Below are 22,041 nucleotides of genomic sequence, written 5' to 3'. Positions count from 1 at the left end.
TACTACAGTCACAGCTGCACAATCCTCTCTATCCCCTCCCTACAGTCACAGCTACACAGTCCTCTCTATTCCCTCCCTACAGTCACAGCTGCACAGTCCTCTCTATCCCCTTCCTACAGTCACAGCTGCACAATTCTCCCTATCCTCTCCCTACGGTCCAAGCCACACAGTCCTCTCTATCCCCTCCCTACAGTCACAGGTGCACAGTCCTCTCTATCCCCTTCATACAGTCACAGCTGCACAGTCCTCTCTATCCCCATCATACAGTCACAGCTGCACAGTCCTCTCTATCCTTTTCCTACAGTCACAGCTGCACAGTCCTCTCTATCCTTTTCGTACAGTCACAGCTGCACAGTCCTCTCTATCCCCTCCCTACAGTCACAGCTGCACAGTCCTCTCTATCCCCTCCCTACAGTCACAGCTGCACAGTCCTATCTATCCCCTCCCTACAGTCACAGCTGCACAGTCCTCTCTATCCCCCCCCCTACAGTCACATCTGCACAGTCCTCTCTATCCCCTCCCTACAGTCACATCTGCACATTCCTCTCTATCCCCTCCCTTCAGTAACAGCTGCACATTCCTCTCTATCCCCTCCCTTCAGTAACAGCTGCACAGTTCTCTCTATCCCCTCCCTTCAGTAACAGCTGCACAGTTCTCTCTATCCCCTCCCTTCATTAACAGCTGCACAGTTCTCTCTATCCCCTCCTTTCATTAACAGCTGCACAGTCCTCTCTATCCCCTCCCTACAGTCACAGCTGCACAGTCCTCTCTCTCCTCTCCTCTACATTCACAGCTGCACAGTCCTCTCTATCCCCCCTACAGTCACAGCTGCACAGTTCTCTCTATCGCCTCCCTTCAGTAACAGCTGCACAGTCCTCTCTATCCCCTCCCTACAGTAACAGCTGCACAATTCTTTCTGTTTCTATCCTACCAATACAGCTGCACAGGTTACTTTACCTCTTACCTTTGTTGATCTCTGATCCAACAATTATATCGAGATTAAGTCCTTTTCTTCCCCAGACCATTGGTACAATTATCCCTTCACTCACTGAGACCTCCAGGGATAGTATAATTGAATGACACTGTAATGGCCAGGGGTGCAAGTATAAAGTTCTTCTCTGTGCTAGTGGTCCAGCGATCCTGACCATAACCCATTGATTGCCCTAGACCACCAGACCCTGTGTCATTCACCTTTATTCTGACCACTAGTGGTGATAATCCGGCTGTGATATACTCTGTCACCTGTAACCTCCTTTTATTCAGGGATACTTAGTCTTGTTCCTATGCAATGAGTGTGGAATTGCCCTTTAAGATATTGATAACCTTGGGAGGACCTATAGATCAGCTCAGGTGGCATAGAGAGATCTTCACCAGCTGCAGTGGGGTCAATTCATAACTATCCAAAAAGTTATAAAAACTGAGGTTTTCAGTGGACGTGGGAGGACCCCGACCCCGATGCTGACGTCAATCCAGGCGGTGCCCATTCTGCAGAGCGTTCCAGCCTCAGGTTTCAGTAATTGTCCCCACATTTCCCTGACAAACAAATCTGAAAAATGCCGGATCCATGACGAGGAGCGGGTACTGCAGACAGGGAGTCATGATATAAGCACAAAATGGAAGAGGCTGGGAGTGCGTCTGCTTAAAGGGCAACTACACCTATACCAAACTGTGTGCTACATGTAACCTGACGCCAGTTTTATACTCCAGAGCTGCACTCACTATTCTGCTGTGTACACACATGACATTACTTATCCTGTACTGATCCTGAGTTACATCCTGTATTATACCCCAGAGCTGCACTCACTATTCTGCTGCTGGTGCAGTCACTGGGTACATACATGACATTACTTATCCTGTACTGATCCTGAGTTACATCCTGTATTATACCCCAGAGCTGCACTCACTATTCTGCTGCTGGTGCAGTCACTGGGTACATACATGACATTACTTATCCTGTACTGATCCTGAGTTACATCCTGTATTATACCCCAGAGCTGCACTCACTATTCTGCTGCTGGTGCAGTCACTGTGTACATACATGACATTACTTATCCTGTACTGATCCTGAGTTACATCCTGTATTATACTCCAGAGCTGCACTCACTATTCTGCTGCTGGTGCAGTCACTATGTACATACATGACATTACTTATCCTGTACTGACCCTGAGTTACATCCTGTATTATACCCCAGAGCTGCACTCACTATTCTGCTGCTGGTGCAGTCACTGTGTACATACATGACATTACTTATCCTGTACTGATCCTGAGTTACATCCTGTATTATACCCCAGAGCTGCACTCACTATTCTGCTGCTGGTGCAGTCACTGTGTACATACATGACATTACTTATCCTGTACTGATCCTGAGTTACATCCTGTATTATACCCCAGAGCTGCACTCACTATTCTGCTGCTGGTGCAGTCACTGTGTACGTACATGACATTACTTATCCTGTACTGATCCTGAGTTACATCCTGTATTATACCCCAGAGCTGCACTCACTATTCTGCTGCTGGTGCAGTCACTGTGTACATACATGACATTACTTATCCTGTACTGATCCTGAGTTACATCCTGTATTATACTCCAGAGCTGCACTCACTATTCTGCTGCTGGTGCAGTCACTGTGTACATACATTACATTACTTATCCTGTACTGATCCTGAGTTACATCCTGTATTATACCCCAGAGCTGCACTCACTATTCTGCTGCTGGTGCAGTCACTGTGTACATACATGACATTACTTCTCCTGTACTGATCCTGAGTTACATCCTGTATTATACCCCAGAGCTGCACTCACTATTCTGCTGCTGGTGCAGTCACTGTGTACATACATGACATTACTTATCCTGTACTGATCCTGAGTTACATCCTGTATTATACTCCAGAGCTGCACTCACTATTCTGCTGCTGGTGCAGTCACTATGTACATACATGACATTACTTATCCTGTACTGACCCTGAGTTACATCCTGTATTATACCCCAGAGCTGCACTCACTATTCTGCTGCTGGTGCAGTCACTGTGTACATACATGACATTACTTATCCTGTACTGATCCTGAGTTACATCCTGTATTATACCCCAGAGCTGCACTCACTATTCTGCTGCTGGTGCAGTCACTGTGTGCATACATGACATTACTTATCCTGTACTGATCCTGAGTTACATCCTGTATTATACTCTAGAGCTGCACATATCGAGTCTTGACTACTCTGATTGTAGGGTTATTCTTAATTGGACGTGGATGTTGCACTTCCTGCTGTTACTTTTGCAATGTAACATCATTATGGTTGTTCTGGGGACATTGTGACGGGTCCCTCCGCTTGTCTGTGTCAGATGCAGATTTGTGTGGGATTGCAGGCTGATGGTATGAGGTGGCGCAGAGGGAGGGGCAGTCATATCCTACATCTTCCCTGTTGTGCAACCTTTGTAGTCACATGTATGTAAGTAAGTAGATCAGTGGTAATTAGCAGTAGAATCGTGCATGCAGCTTTGGCTGTGACTGGAGTAGAACGCTGTATCTGTGTGATAATCTTGCGGAAGTAAATTTGTATTTTGGGAGGTTGTTGTCCGTGAACATGCTGATGGTTTTCAGTGACAAGACAACTTTGGATATAAACACAACATCCCCTGCTTGTTCGGTGTCTGCACACTTGTGGTATCACTCCTCTATAACTCTATAGCTCTGCAGTATAACCCAGATAATCTCTGCACCGTCTACTCGTTACGATGGTTTCCTCGTGCTCCGAGCGGCTTGTAAGAAAGATCAAAGTCTCCGTGTGGACGTCACAGACCTGTGGTTGTTTTTAGACTTGGAAAATCAATGTCAGATGTGACTCTGTGTACGGCTGCTGCGGAACCTCGCTATGGTGAATGTCCCTCTGGCACAACTATAGGGAGACTGCAGATCTTAAAGGGCATCTACCACCAGGACGAAGGGCTGTATGCAAATGAGCCTGAGGGGCTCTTTAGGTGTTAATGAAGCCTGGAGCCCCCCAGTCTCATTTGCATACAGTCTTTCATCCTGGTGGTAGATGCCCTTTAATGTCTCTTGTACTCCAATCACCTCCAGAGCTGCATGCACAATCAGTCCGTTTCTTGAAAGCAGAATGGTGAACGCAGCTCTGGATGTGACTGGAGTATAGGACACAATATACGGGGGTCTGACATCACTCGGATAAGTAAGTGCCCCCCTGTTCTCCAGTCGGATGCTGCACATTCCTTTAATTACCACAACATGGGGATATTTTTAGGCTTTAATACAAAGAGCCGGCTCCCCCCTTCCCCCAGTGTTTGGCCGCAGACTGCGTCGGGCTAGAGACAAAACAGCCGCTGCCTGACTTTTACCTTCTTAGGAGCGACATGAGGGATGAAGGATGAGGAGCGGAGGAATGTCGTGTCGCGCCTCCGCACCTTACGGAAATAACACATCACTACCAAAGCAGCAGCGAGCCCCGGAATCCTCACAACACGTCCCCTAAGCTGTGACTGCAGCCTTGTATGTGACTGGAGTAGACACTGTATATGTCTTCCACACTCTGGTGATTTGCGTCTGTTGTGATGTATTGTGGGAGATGTAGTTGCCATGCAGAGCTCTGGGAAAGCTGGGTGACTATCCCTGTAGTTAGGATCATCCTCATTAGAGGGTCACATCTGGCGCCGGTTGATAATCCAGATGAAAGGATCTTATGTTTTCTTGCCTATTATTGACAGAAACTTGCATTATTCATAGAGAAATGTGCGTTATATGGAGAGCGGGGCTGGATTGGAGCCGCCATGATACGGCTGGTGCCGTGTGCCGCCTGATGCTGCCTTAAAGGGGCCTCACAGGGAAGGTGCATGATATCTGTGCAGTCTCTGTTATCAGCCACTTATGTTATCTTACATGTAATAATGACCCCCACAGGCTGCTGTAGTGGCTCATGCCTGATGCTTGTGTTATACCAGGGTCCCTCGGGGGCCCGGTGTCCCCATTTTATCCTCCTCCTCATTGTCTGGTAAACATGTTTGTACATCACGTCCATAATTATAGCGGCCGTTACATCATCCTGCAGAAAACAGCAGCAGCCGCTATAATACAACAACATGATAGCGACCTCTGACCTGAGAGGGCAACGCCGAGTGTAATGTACAGGACCCTGCGCTATAATGTACAGGACCCTGCACTATAACGTACAGGACCCTGCGCTATAATGTACAGGACCCTGCGCTATAACGTACAGGACCCTGACCTGCGCTATAATGTACAGGACCCTGACCTGCGCTATAATGTACAGGACCCTGCGCTATAATGTACAGGACCCTGCGCTATAATGTACAGGACCCTGCGCTATAATGTACAGGACCCTGCGCTATAATGTACAGGACCCTGCGCTATAATGTACAGGACCCTGCGCTATAATGTACAGGACCCTGCGCTATAATGTACAGGACCCTGCGCTGTAATGTACAGGACCCTGCGCTGTAATGTACAGGACCCTGAGCTGTAATGTACAGGACCCTGCGCTGTAATGTACAGGACCCTGCGCTGTAATGTACAGGACCCTGCGCTGTAATGTACAGGACCCTGAGCTGTAATGTACAGGACCCTGAGCTGTAATGTACAGGACCCTGAGCTGTAATGTACAGGACCCTGAGCTGTAATGTACAGGACCCTGAGCTGTAATGTACAGGACCCTGAGCTGTAATGTACAGGACCCTGCGCTATAATGTACAGGACCCTGCGCTATAATGTACAGGACCCTGCGCTATACTGTACCGGAGACTGCACTACAATGTACAGGGAGCTGCGGTATAATATACGGGACCCTGCGCTATAACGTACAGGGAGCTGCGCTATAATATACGGGACCCTGCGCTATAACGTACTGGGCACTACGATATAACGTTCTGGACCCTGCACTATAATGCACAGGACCCTGCGCTATCATGTACAGGACCCTGAGCTATAATGTACAGTACACATAGATCTACATATAAGACATAGCAGTGGTGGACACAGCGATATAATATATCTTGCAGCGCACAGAACTAGTGTATAATGTTTACGAGACTGTGTTATAATGTACAGGACACTGCACTGTAATATACAAAACACTGATATAATACAGGACACAACATATATATATATATATATATATATATATATAGCCCCATACACTGCAGTACATGCATGTGTTGTATTGCTCTTGTACCAGCAGGGGTCAGTAGTGAGGTGTGAAATCCTCATATCGGATAGTGAAGCAGAACTATGATTCCAGCTCTGGATATAATCGTATCATCTATATCCTCTCCCTGTATATAACCTGCAAAATTTGACATCATCTGATATATTTTCTTTTTTTCTGCTTCTTTTTAGGCTCGAATTACACGAACCCCCTCCCTGCCTTGGGAACCATGAACTCTACCCCCGGCCTGGCGACAGAGCACATCCCATCCCCGGGTGCTGCCCTGTCCTGGCAGGCTGCCATCGATGCTGCCCGCCAGGCCAAGCTAATGGGCAGTGCAGCTAATGCCACCATATCCACCGTCAGCTCCACGCAGAGGAAAAGACAGCAATACAGCAAGCAGAAGAAGCAGGGGGCCACCACGGCCACCAGACCACCCCGGGCCCTGCTATGTCTCACCCTGAAAAACCCCATCCGCAGAGCCTGCATCAGCATCGTGGAGTGGAAGTATCCTTACTACTATGTCACATGGAGCGCTGGAGTATAGGCCACACCTCTAACTCAGGACACACCCCTGACTAACTCAGGACACACCCCTGACTAACTCAGGACACACCCCTGACTAACTCAGGACACACCCCTGACTAACTCAGGACACACCCCTGACTAACTCAGGACACACCCCTGACTAACTCAGGACACACCCCTGACTAACTCAGGACACACCCCTGACTAACTCAGGACACACCCCTGACTAACTCAGGACACACCTCTAACTGAGGACACAACCCTGACTAACTCAGGGGACATCCCTAAAGACATCAGGACACACCTCTGACTAACTCAGGACACACCTCTGACTAACTCAGGACACACCTCTGACTAACTCAGGACACACCTCTGACTAACTCAGGACACACCTCTGACTAACTCAGGACACACCTCTGACTAACTCAGGACACACCTCTGACTAACTCAGGACACACCTCTGACTAACTCAGGACACACCTCTGACTAACTCAGGACACACCTCTGACTAACTCAGGACACACCTCTGACTAACTCAGGACACACCTCTGACTAACTCAGGACACACCTCTGACTAACTCAGGACACACCTCTGACTAACTCAGGACACACCCTGACTAACTCAGGACACACCTCTGACTAACTCAGGACACACCTCTGACTAACTCAGGACACACCTCTGACTAACTCAGGACACACCTCTGACTAACTCAGGACACACCTCTGACTAACTCAGGACACACCTCTGACTAACTCAGGACACACCTCTGACTAACTCAGGACACACCTCTGACTAACTCAGGACACACCTCTGACTAACTCAGGACACACCTCTGACTAACTCAGGACACACCTCTGACTAACTCAGGACACACCTCTGACTAACTCAGGACACACCTCTGACTAACTCAGGACACACCTCTGACTAACTCAGGACACACCTCTGACTAACTCAGGACACACCTCTGACTAACTCAGGACACACCTCTGACTAACTCAGGACACACCCCTGACTAACTCAGGACACACCCCTGACTAACTCAGGACACACCCCTGACTAACTCAGGACACACCCCTGACTAACTCAGGACACACCCCTGACTAACTCAGGACACACCCCTGACTAACTCAGGACACACCCCTGACTAACTCAGGACACACCCCTGACTAACTCAGGACACACCCCTGACTAACTCAGGACACACCCCTGAAGATTACAACCCCCAGGATAACTATAATAGTGACCAGTGTTACTTCCTAGAACTGTTCTCTTTACATGAATGGGTCATTCAGGGGTGATAATGGGGTAGGCCGGATTTAGTGTTTTCTATATCAGCCATCGATTCTTGATCTTCCAGCGGATCTGTAAAGAGCATTTGGCCCTGTCTTCCTGAATGGGCACAAGGATAGGCCTCCAATACTTAAAGGAACCTGACAGCAGATATGAGCCCATTGCACTAATACCTACCCTCTTTCGGTCAGGGAAGAACTGTCCTTTCTAGAATTCCCTCTTTTTTGACATCTCCCCATAAAAAAGTCTCCTTCAAAGTCATGTGACAATGAGCAGAGAAGAGTCAGATTTTACCTGAGATAAGTCAAGTTTGCAGGGGGAGCGTCACTTCAGACGCCGCTATCTTCAGTTCTGTAGCACCTAGGAGGATGGTGCTGGTGTCATATTAAAGATTAGAAGTGCAGCATTCAGATCACATGAGATTACTGGTTCTGTTATCTACAGAACAGGAACACAGGCAGTTAAATTCAATGACATAAACAATGCAATCTGCAGAAGAGGTTCCAGTTTCTCCCGTCCTGCAGATCACGGAACCACCAGATGTGATCTGAAAGATGAGATTTTCATCTTTAATATGACACCAGCAGCACCAGTTTCTAGGTGCTATAACACTGATTATAGGGGTATCTGAAGTCACTCTGCCCCTGCAGCCTCATCTCAGGCGAAAACATGACTCTTCTCTGCTCATTGTCACATGACTTTGGAGATGTTTTATAGGTAAATGGGGAGATTTCCCATAAAAAGAGGGAATTGTAGAAAGGACATTTCATACCCGACCTGAGGCTCTGAGTGTAATGGAGGAGAATATGGTGAAAGGTTCCTTTTAGTCCTGGCCAACCCCTTTAATATGACCTCAGCGGCTCATATACTTGTACAATAGTAACATTTGGTGGGGGGTCCTGGCGTCAATGTGGGATGCAGATGTTCTGTGTCAGGACAATTAACCCTGCGTACACAAGAGGAGAGACCGAGGCCAATCACAGGGCAGATAACATCCTCCCAGAGCGGTTACAGGTATACAAGCTGCTCTCTGATTGGTAACAGGATTATGTGACCTTTGAACCTGAGTTCTTGTAGGCCCCTATAAGACGCGGCCTCTTTTCCTTAACCCTTTCCTTCCAGACCTTTTGAAATCATTATTTTACTGACTATTTTTGCCAACTGTGTGGCCTTAGCTGTGTACATCCCCTTCCCGGAGGACGACTCCAACGCCACCAACTCCAACCTGGTAAGTGACGCCGCGTCTCCTCTCTCGCCCTCCGAGGCTGCGACACCCGGGAGATGGGTCCATAATTATCATCACTTTCTACTGATTATACCAGAGCCAGAACTGATGGTTATTATCACCGTGTAGAATCTATTGCTCCCTGTTATCAGCCATGTCAGGCCCCCGGGAGGCTCACAGCAGTGTCCTGCTACAGGCTGAGTGGCTCCTGTATATAATGATATATGTACAGCCGGTATAACCTGGGGATCTCCTGTATATAATGATATATGTACAGCCGGTATAACCTGGGGATCTCCTGTATATAGTGATATATGTACAGCCGGTATAACCTGGGGATCTCCTGTATATAATGATATATGTACAGCCGGTATAACCTGGGGACCTCCTGTATATAATGATATATGTACAGCCGGTATAACCTGGGGATCTCCTGTATATAATGATATATGTACAGCCGGTATAACCTGGGGATCTCCTGTATATAATGATATATGTACAGCCGGTATAACCTGGGGATCTCCTGTATATAATGATATATGTACAGCCGGTATAACCTGGGGATCTCCTGTATATAATGATATATGTACAGCCGGTATAACCTAGGGATCTCCTGTATATAATGATATATGTACAGCCGCTATAACCTGGGATCTCCTGTATATAATGATATATGTACAGCCGGTATAACCTGGGGATCTCCTGTATATAATGATATATGTACAGCTGGTATAACCTGGGGATCTCCTGTATATAATGATATATGTACAGCCGGTATAACCTGGGGATCTCCTGTATATAATGATATATGTACAGCCGGTATAACCTGGGGATCTCCTGTATATAATGATATATGTACAGCCGGTATAACCTGGGGATCTCCTGTACATAATGATATATGTACAGCCGGTATAACCTGGGGATCTCCTGTATATAATGATATATGTACAGCCGGTATAACCTGGGGATCTCCTGTATATAATGATATATGTACAGCTGGTATAACCTGGGGATCTCCTGTATATAATGATATATGTACAGCCGGTATAACCTGGGGATCTCCTGTATATAATGATATATGTACAGCCGGTATAACCTTGGGATCTCCTGTACATAATGATATATGTACAGCCGGTATAACCTGGGGATCTCCTGTATATAATGATATATGTACAGCCGGTATAACCTGGGGATCTCCTGTATATAATGATATATGTACAGCTGGTATAACCTGGGGATCTCCTGTATATAATGATATATGTACAGCTGGTATAACCTGGGGATCTCCTGTATATAATGATATATGTACAGCCGGTATAACCTGGGGGTCTCCTGTATATAATGATATAAGTACAGCCGGTATAACCTGGGGATCTCCTGTATATAATGATATATGTACAGCCAGTATAACCTGGGGGTCTCCTGTATATAATGATATATGTACAGCCGGTATAACCTTGGGATCTCCTGTATATAATGATATATGTACAGCCGGTATAACCTGGGGGTCTCCTGTATATAATGATATAAGTACAGCCGGTATAACCTTGGGATCTCCTGTATATAATGATATAAGTACAGCCGGAATAACCTGAGGGTCTCTTGTATATAATGATATATGTACAGCCGGTATAACCTGGGGATCTCCTGTATATAATGATATATGTACAGCCGGTATAACCTGGGGATCTCCTGTATATAATGATATATGTACAGCCGGTATAACCTGGGGATCTCCTGTATATAATGATATATGTACAGCTGGTATAACCTGGGGATCTCCTGTATATAATGATATATGTACAGCTGGTATAACCTGGGGATCTCCTGTATATAATGATATATGTACAGCCGGTATAACCTGGGGGTCTCCTGTATATAATGATATAAGTACAGCCGGTATAACCTGGGGATCTCCTGTATATAATGATATATGTACAGCCGGTATAACCTGGGGGTCTCCTGTATATAATGATATAAGTACAGCCGGTATAACCTGGGGGTCTCTTGTATATAATGATATATGTACAGCCGGTATAACCTGGGGGTCTCCTGTATATAATGATATAAGTACAGCCGGTATAACCTGGGGATCTCCTGTATATAATGATATATGTACAGCCGGTATAACCTGGGGATCTCCTGTATATAATGATATATGTACAGCCGGTATAACCTGGGGATTTCCTGTATATAATGATATATGTACAGCCGGTATAACCTGGGGATCTCCTGTATATAATGATATATGTACAGCCGGTATAACCTGGGGATCTCCTGTATATAATGATATATGTACAGCCGGTATAACCTGGGGAGCTCCTGTATATAATGATATATGTACAGCCGGTATAACCTGGAGTCTCCTGTATATAATGATATATGTACAGCTGGTATAACCTGGGGATCTCCTGTATATAATGATACATGTACAGCCGGTATAACCTGGGGATCTCCTGTATATAATGATATATGTACAGCCGGTATAACCTGGGGATCTCCTGTATATAATGATATATGTACAGCCGGTATAACCTTGGGATCTCCTGTATATAATGATATATGTACAGCCGGTATAACCCGGGGATCTCCTGTATATAATGATATATGTACAGCCGGTATAACCCGGGGATCTCCTGTATATAGTGATATATGTACAGCCGGTATAACCTGGGGATCCCCTGTATATAATGATATATGTACAGCCGGTATAACCTGGGGATCCCCTGTATATAATGATATATGTACAGCCGGTATAACCTGGGGATCTCCTGTATATAATGATATATGTACAGCCGGTATAACCTGGGGATCTCCTGTATATAATGATATATGTACAGCCGGTATAACCTGGGGATCTCCTGTATATAATGATATATGTACAGCCGGTATAACCTGGGGATCTCCTGTATATAATGATATATGTACAGCCGGTATAACCTGGGGATCTCCTGTATATAATGATATATGTACAGCCGGTATAACCTGGGGATCTCCTGTATATAATGATATAAGTACAGCCGGTATAACCTGGGGGTCTCTTGTATATAGTGACATGGATGGATTATATGGTTATTATCCCCTGACCTCTCACCCCTCTCTTGTACCTCAGGTTCAGTGTTAGGGGGTAGTTGTCAGGTCATGGCCGGGCAGGGGTCACCTGGGCTGGAGATGTGTCAGATGTAGGGAGTCATGTCTTGAATTGAGTCCATGGAGCGGGATAATCTTTCCAGTCACGCTCGGCGCTGATCATCTTGGGCCGCCAGCGTCTGGGGATGACTCACACCTTGTTATTCTGGATCCAAACCCTGAAATTTCTACACAATTGCAAATCATCCGGCTCTGAGGCCGAGACAACGGTGAGAGATCAACATCAGGTTAACGGCAACAGGGGGACAACCACCCTGGAGTTGAAAAGGTTAATCCTCCAGTAACTTCACCCTCGGGTGTCGTGTGATTGTATGGGAGACTTGTGTGTGATCCTGCATGATACTGGCGTCACCATGAACAGATACGTCTTCCACCCACCTATCCCCTCCCCCCAGTCCTTGGCTTCACAATAGATTCTAATGACTTAAAGGGCAACTCCATCCAGACTTTATTTATACACTGGTGTAATAATCATCCTTATTTAGTAAGGATTCAGCTAAATATTGAGGAATACCCCCCCCCCCCACACACACACACAATCCAGTATTAAAGTGACAAACTTCGGCAGTGTAATGCTTTACTGCTACCTCCCCAGTATGGGCGGGGTTGAGAGGAGGCGTGGCCTGTGCTGATAATAGCTCCAGGTTGCAGTCTCATCCCAGTTATTTGCTCAGTCACATCAGGGCATCAGACCTTGGCATGTCCTCTGCCGTTGTCTGCCAGAAAGCTATTCTCCGCTGTTATCAGCTCGTCACGGCTCAGATAAGAGACCGCCATGACCTATAATGGTCTAACTGACAGCAGCGGCCATGGAGATAGCGGCGCGCAGGTGATAACCAGAGACCGCGCAGAGGAAACAGGTGTTGTAGTGTGCTGTGATCTGATTGGCTGCTTCCAGGAGTGAGCTCATTATTGGATTGGCTCCGTATTGTTACATTCTTGAAAATGTTGCACTAATCTGATTGGTCGCTTCTGCCCTGGAATGTTCTAAGTATCTGATCGGTGGTTAGTGTAGAGCAAGAAGGGTCTACGATTGCCCCTAATCTGCGTGTGACCTGGGAATGTTCTAACGATCTCATCAGCTTCTGATTGGTTCAGTTCTAGGAATGTTCTAACGATCTCATCAGCTTCTGATTGGTCCAGTCCTGGGAATGTTCTAACGATCTCATCAGCTTCTGATTGGTCCAGTCCTGGGAATGTTCTAACAATCTAATCAGCTTCTGATTGGTCCAGTCCTGGGAATGTTCTAACGATCTCATCAGCTTCTGATTGGTCCAGTCCTGGGAATGTTCTAACAATCTCATCAGCTTCTGATTGGTCCAGTTCTAGGAATGTTCTAACGATCTCATCAGCTTCTGATTGGTTCAGTTCTAGGAATGTTCTAACAATCTCATCAGCTTCTGATTGGTCCAGTCCTGGGAATGTTCTAACAATCTCATCAGCTTCTGATTGGTCCAGTCCTGGAAATGTTCTAACCATCTAATCAGCTTCTGATTGGTTCAGTTCTAGGAATGTTCTAATGATCTCATCAGATTCTGATTGGTCCAGTTCTAGGAATGTTCTAATGATCTCATCAGCTTCTGATTGGTTCAGTTCTAGGAATGTTCTAACGATCTCATCAGCTTCTGATTGGTCCAGTTCTAGGAATGTTCTAATGATCTCATCAGCTTCTGATTGGTTCAGTTCTAGGAATGTTCTAATGGTCTCATCAGCTTCTGATTGGTTCAGTCCTGGGAATGTTCTAACCATCTCATCAGCTTCTGATTGGTCCAGTTCTAGGAATGTTCTAATGATCTCATCAGCTTCTGATTGGTCCAGTTCTAGGAATGTTCTAATGATCTCATCAGCTTCTGATTGGTTCAGTCCTGGGAATGTTCTAACCATCTCATCAGCTTCTGATTGGTTCAGTTCTAGGAATGTTCTAATGGTCTCATGGCCAATGTTCTAGTTGGTTCAGTCCTGCGGATTTATCTGATTGGCTGCAGGTTAAATCTTAGTAAATTCTCATATGTTCTTATTGGTTGGTTGGTGCAGGCCTCGGGATGATCTGATTGGTCGCTTTCCTCTGTCTTGGGTCCTGCACGCAGCCGAAAATCCTCAGGTTACAATAATTTCTAGAATTTGATGAATTTGCAGCGTCAATAATGTAATTATGCGGAGTCTCTGCATCGTTACGGGTCCACGACTTAATTACATGTTAATTAACCTTCTCTGTGAGGATTAAGGAGCCGAACGCTTCAGTACAATACATTACACACCCTGTCATCAATACACACCACAGCCTGTACATCACCGCCACCGCCTGTACATTACCGCCACCACAAGTACACCACTGCCACCGCCTGTACACCACTGCCACCGCCTGTACACCACTGCCACCGCCTGTACACCACTGCCACCGCCTGTACACCACTGCCACCGCCTGTACACCACTGCCACCGCCTGTACACCACTGCCACCGCCTGTACACCACTGCCACCGCCTGCACACAACTGCCACCGCCTGCACACAACTGCCACCTCCTGTACACCACTGCCACCTCCTGTACACCACTGCCACCGCCTGTACACCACTGCCACCGCCTGCACACAACTGCCACCGCCTGCACACAACTGCCACCTCCTGTACACCACTGCCACCGCCTGTACACCACTGCCACCGCCTGTACACCACTGCCACCGCCTGTACACCACTGCCACCGCCTGTACACCACTGCCACCGCCTGTACACCACTGCCACCGCCTGTACACCACTGCCACCGCCTGTACACCACTGCCACCGCCTGTACACCACTGCCACCGCCTGTACACCACTGCCACCGCCTGTACACCACTGCCACAGCCTGTACATCACTACCACCACCAGTACACCACTGCCACCTCCTGTACACCACTGCCACCGCCTGTACACCACTGCCACCGCCTGTACACCACTGCCACCGCCTGTACACCACTGCCACCGCCTGTACACCACTGCCACCGCCTGTACACCACTGCCACCGCCTGTACACCACTGCCACCTCCTGTACACCACCGCCACAGCCTGTACACCACCGCCACCGCCGGTACACCACCGCCACCGCCGGTACACCACCGCCACCGCCGGTACACCACCGCCACCGCCGGTACACCACCGCCACCGCCGGTACACCACCGCCACCGCCGGTACACCACCGCCACCGCCGGTACACCACCGCCACCGCCGGTACACCACCGCCACCGCCGGTACACCACCGCCACCGCCGGTACACCACCGCCACCGCCGGTACACCACCGCCACCGCCGGTACACCACCGCCACCGCCGGTACACCACCGCCACCGCCGGTACACCACCGCCACCGCCGGTACACCACCGCCACCGCCGGTACACCACCGCCACCGCCGGTACACCACCGCCACCGCCGGTACACCACCGCCACCGCCGGTACACCACCGCCACCGCCGGTACACCACCGCCACCGCCGGTACACCACCGCCACCGCCGGTACACCACCGCCACCGCCGGTACACCACCGCCACAGCCGGTACACCACCGCCACCGCCTGTACACCACCGCCACCGCCTGTACACCACCGCCACCGCCTGTACACCACTGCCACAGCCGGTAAATTTCCACTACTGCCTGTACATCACCACCACTGCCACAGCCGGTAAATTTCCACTACTGCCTGTACACCACCATCACCGCCACCGCCTGTACATCACCGCCACCGCCTGTACATCACCGCCACCGCCTGTACATCACCGCCACCGCCTGTACATCACTGCCACAGCCGGTAAACTTCCACTACTGCCTGTACATCACCGCCACAGTCTTTACATCACTGCCACCACAAGTACACCACTGCCACCGCCTGTACATCACCGCCACCACCAGTACCCCAGTGACACCGCCTGTATGCCACCACCACTGCCACAGCCTGTACATCACCATCACTGCCACCGCCTGTACATCACCGCCACAGCCTTTACACCACTGCCACCGCCTGTACATCACCGCCACCACAAGTACACCACCGCCACCGCCTGTACATCACCGCCACCACCAGTACCCCAGCTCCACCGCCTGTACACCACTGCCACCGCCTGTACACCACTGCCACCGCCTGTACACCACTGCCACGCCTGTACACCACTGCCACCGCCTGTACACCACTGCCACCGCCTGTACACCACTGCCACCGCCTGTACACCACTGCCACCGCCTGTACACCACTGCCACCGCCTGTACACCACTGCCACCGCCTGTACACCACTGCCACAGCCTGTACATCACTACCACCACCAGTACAACACTGCCACAGCCTCCATCATTGCCTGTACACCTCCACCATTGCCTGTACACCTCCACCATTGCCTGTACATCTCCACCATTGCCTGTACATCTCCATCATTGCCTGTACATCTCCATCACTGCCTGTACACCTCCATCATTGCCTGTACATCTCCATCACTGCCTGTACACCTCCATCATTGACTATACACCTCCACCACTGCCTGTACACCTGCATCACTGCCTGTACACCTCCACCACTGCCTGTACATCTCCATCACTGCCTGTACATCTCCATCACTGCCTGTACATCTCCATCACTGCCTGTACACCTCCATCACTGCCTGTACACCTCCATCACTGCCTGTACACCTCCACCATTGCCTGTACACCTCCACCATTGCCTGTACACCTCCACCATTGCCTGTACACCTCCACCATTGCCTGTACACCTCCACCATTGCCTGTACACCTCCACCATTGCCTGTACATCTCCATCATTGACTGTACATCTCCATCATTGACTGTACATCTCCATCATTGACTATACACCTCCATCACTGCCTGTACACCTCCATCACTGCCTGTACACCTCCATCATTGACTGTACACCTCCACCATTGCCTGTACATCTCCATCATTGACTGTACATCTCCATCATTGACTATACACCTCCATCATTGACTATACACCTCCATCACTGCCTGTACACCTCCATCATTGACTGTACACCTCCATCATTGACTGTACACCTCCATCATTGACTGTACACCTCCATCATTGACTATACACCTCCACCACTACCTGTACACCTCCATCACTGCCTGTACATCTCCATCACTGCCTGTACATCTCCATCATTGACTATACACCTCCATCACTGCCTGTACACCTCCATCACTGCCTGTACACCTCCATCATTGACTGTACATCTCCATCACTGCCTGTACATCTCCATCATTGCCTGTACACCTCCATCACTGCCTGTACACCTCCATCATTGCCTGTACACCTCCATCATTGCCTGTACACCTCCATCATTGCCTGTACACCTCCATCATTGCCTGTACATCTCCATCACTGCCTGTACACCTCCATCATTGCCTGTACATCTCCATCATTGCCTGTACACCTCCATCATTGCCTGTACACCTCCATCATTGCCTTACACCTCCATCATTGCCTGTACACCTCCATCATTGCCTTACACCTCCATCATTGCCTGTACATCTCCATCATTGCCTGTACACCTCCATCACTGCCTGTACACCTCCATCATTGCCTGTACACCTCCATCATTGCCTGTACACCTCCATCATTGCCTGTACACCTCCATCACTGCCTGTACACCTCCATCACTGCCTGTACACCTCCATCATTGCCTGTACACCTCCATCACTGCCTGTACATCTCCATCATTGGGCAGTGCTGTTTCCAAGTTATTACATCTCGTCATTACAGTGGAGGGAACTGGTTTGGCAAGGAAATATTTCGACCCCTGGAATACTTATCTCCCCAGAATCCCCAGCAGAGCCGGCATGACTTTTAAGACTCTGTACACCTGCGGAATAGAAATATCCATAAGTTTACTTTCTTCCTATAACCATCATGATCAATACAATTAATTTAATACACCAGTCACATCCAAAGCTGCATAAAAAAAATCCAATGTGTGCATTCCCTCAGCAGTGGATCCAGCATTTCACTATGACATCTGAGGGGAAAGTCATCAATCACTGGTGCAGGAGCCGCAGCCCGGAGATTATTATCTAGACTTCTCTGTAATAGCAGAGCTACCCCGTCCATCCCCACAACTCCCAGCCAAGGAGAGAAAGAGGAGAGAGATAGATAGATAGATATACATATAGATAGATAGAAAGATATTCCTATCTATCTATCTATCTATATGTATATCTATCTATCTCCTATCTATCTATCTATCTATCTATCTATCTATATGTATATCTATCTATCTATCTATCTATCTATCTATCTATATGTATATCTATCTATCTCCTATCTATCTATCTATCTATCTATCTATCTATATGTATATCTATCTATCTCCTATCTATCTATCTATCTATCTATCTATCTATATGTATATCTATCTATCTATCTATCTATATGTATATCTATCTATCTCCTATCTATCTATCTATCTATCTATCTATCTATCTATCTATCTATATGTATATCTATCTATCTCCTATCTATCTATCTATATGTATATCTATCTATCTCCTATCTATCTATCTATATGTATATCTATCTATCTCCTATCTATCTATCTATCTATCTATATGTATATCTATCTATCTCCTATCTATCTATCCATCTATCTATCTATCTATATGTATATCTATCTATCTCCTATCTATCTATCTATCTATCTATCTATCTCCTATCTATCTATCTCCTATCTATCTATCTATCTATCTATCTATCTATCTATATGTATATCTATCTATCTATCTATCTATATGTATATCTATCTCCTATCTATCTATCTATCTATCTATCTATCTATCTATCTCCTATCTATCTATCTACCTATCTATCTCTCTCCTGTCTATCTATCTATCTATCTATATGTATATCTATCTATCTATCTATCTATCTATATGTATATCTATCTATCTATCTATCTATATGTATATCTATCTATCTATCTATATGTATATCTATCTATCTCCTATCTATCTATCTATCTCCTATCTATCTATCTATCTATCTATCTATCTATCTATCTATCTCCTATCTATCTATCTATCTCCTATCTATCTATCTATCTATCTATCTATCTATCTATATGTATATCTATCTATCTATCTATCTCCTATCTATCTATCTACCTATCTATCTCTCTCCTGTCTATCTATCTATCTATATGTATATCTATCTATCTATCTATATGTATATCTATCTATCTATCTCCTATCTATCTATCTATCTCCTATCTATCTATCTATCTATCTATCTATCTCCTATCTATCTATCTATCTATCTATATGTATATCTATCTATCTCCTATCTATCTCCTATCTATCTATCTATCTATCTATCTATATGTATATCTATCTCCTATCTATCTATCTCCTATCTATCTATCTATCTATCTACCTATCTATCTCTCTCCTGTCTATCTATCTATCTATATGTATATCTATCTATCTATCTATCTCCTATCTATCTATCTACCTATCTATCTCTCTCCTGTCTATCTATCTATCTATCTCCTATCTATCTATATGTATATCTATCTATCTATCTCCTATCTATCTATCTCCTATCTATCTATCTATCTCCTATCTATCTATCTCCTATCTATCTAACTCCTATCTATCTATCTACCTATCTATCTCTCTCCTGTCTATCTATCTATCTATCTATCTCCTATCTATCTATCTCCTATCTATCTATCTATCTATCTATCTATCTCCTATCTATCTCCTATCTATCTCCTATCTATCTATCTATCTATCTATCTATCTATCTATCTATCTATCTATCTATCTCCTATCTATCTATCTCCTATCTATCTATCTATCTATCTCCTATCTATCTATCTATCTATCTATCTATATGTATATCTATCTATCTCCTATGTATCTATCTATCTATCTATCTATATGTATATCTATCTATCTCCTATCTATCTATCTCCTATCTATCTATCTCCTATCTATCTATCTCCTATCTATCTATCTCCTATCTATCTAACTCCTATCTATCTATCTATCTACCTATCTATCTCTCTCCTGTCTATCTATCTATCTATCTATCTATCTCCTATCTATCTATCTATCTCCTATCTATCTATCTATCTCCTATCTATCTATCTATCTCCTATCTATCTATCTATCTCCTATCTATCTATCTATCTATCTCCTATCTATCTATCTATCTATCTCCTATCTATCTATCTATCTATCTAAAAAGTAGAAGATCCAGAGCAGCACAGCTAGTGGTGGGTGCAGAAGCCGGTGATCCCTTGGCCAGGGTCTCCAATACAGGTTCAGTGAAGAGGCAGCACTCCTTGTAGTAGTGAAAGGGGTGAAGCTTTATTCCATAAAAAGCGACGTTTCGGTGTACTGTTACACCTTTATCAAGCATTGATATCAAGCTTGATAAAGGTGTAACAGTACACCGAAACGTCGCTTTTTATGGAATAAAGCTTCACCCCTTTCACTACTACAAGGAGTGCTGCCTCTTCACTGAACCTATCTATCTATCTATCTATCTATCTATCTATCTATCTATCTATCTATCTATCTATCTACCTACCTATCTATCTACCTATCTATCTCCTATCTATCTATCTACCTATCTATCTATCTCCTATCTCTCTCTCTATCTATAATTATATGATGGGCAGTGATGGTATTCCTGTTCCCATGTGACTTTTGTATTCCCAGACGCTTCCTCTGGTCATATGAATTGATTCTCTGCTTGTGCTGTCACTATAATGCTTTAACCATGTGCTTGCAGCTTTGTATGTGAGTGGAGTAGAAGTAAGAGGGACACATGTATCATTTGTTTTCCTTTGTGACTTTTGAAAGTTCTCTGTAGTCGGGATATGTTATCAGTGCTGTGTATCTTGCTAGGTTTTTTGATTTTTTTGCGACTTTTTAGGAGCGTGTACTAATAAGGGGGTCAGTCTTGGAAAGATACATTTCGGAACACTGTAACAGACGCACCCACTGGCCAACTTCTTACAACCTCCTCATAGTCCCAAAATTGCACCTAAAATGTCCCCCCCAAAAAAACCTGCAAAAGGAAGAGAAAAAAAACTGATCCAAGTGAAGATACATGTCCCTTCGATGTATCACGTTAACCCCTCATGTGTCGCCCACTTCTCACCCGTCTCACTTTTCCAGGACTTCTCTCCTTTGCTCCAAATCAGTGGTGAAAGAGTTCATCCTGTTCTTCCTGGTTCATGAATAGAATAAAAGATTGCAGTGATGTAACATCTGAGGATTTACTGTAAGCTTGTAGCGGTGTTCATCCTAATCCCCCTGATTCACAGAAGAAATGACTTGCAGTGCAGACATTTCTGATTGTATTACTAATTATAGGACAGTGAGAATGGAGAGACGATAACTGGATCATCCCAATCTGGGTCCCGGGAAATCTGGGTCCTGTTTGTAGTATTTAAGATTGTAATCAGTTTCTTTCAGACGCCAATCAATGTCTGAGCTCTGTCATTGATCCACCACTGCCGACCATAACAGTGTATTATGTGATCATTATTACCTCCTACTGATCAATACACCGCGGGGAGCAACTAATACTACATACATGCCAGCACAGGGAGCGCAGCTCTGAAGGATAATACAGCATTATAACGTCACGTATAGTGAGTGCAGCTCTGGAGTATAATACAGGATGTAACTCAGG

The 22,041-nt window shown here is 46.1% G+C and overlaps 1 protein-coding gene across 6 annotated transcripts in view; it reads left to right on the top strand.

Moving 5' to 3' along the window:
- Positions 1-22,041, top strand: part of CACNA1C (calcium voltage-gated channel subunit alpha1 C) — a 245,397-nt gene that overhangs the window by 82,811 nt on the left and 140,545 nt on the right. For all 6 annotated transcript variants that reach the window (XM_072144910.1, XM_072144908.1, XM_072144907.1 and 3 more), the window contains exons 2-3: positions 6,366-6,681; positions 9,116-9,221. In XM_072144910.1, coding sequence (XP_072001011.1) covers positions 6,366-6,681; positions 9,116-9,221 — 422 coding nt within the window. The remainder of the gene's footprint in view (positions 1-6,365; positions 6,682-9,115; positions 9,222-22,041) is intronic.

Source organism: Engystomops pustulosus, chromosome 4 (genome assembly GCF_040894005.1).
Source record: "Engystomops pustulosus chromosome 4, aEngPut4.maternal, whole genome shotgun sequence".
Taxonomy (NCBI): Eukaryota; Metazoa; Chordata; class Amphibia; order Anura; family Leptodactylidae; genus Engystomops; species Engystomops pustulosus.
The sequence above is the reverse complement of the archived record's forward strand: the minus strand, read 5'-3'. Positions and strand labels throughout refer to the sequence as shown.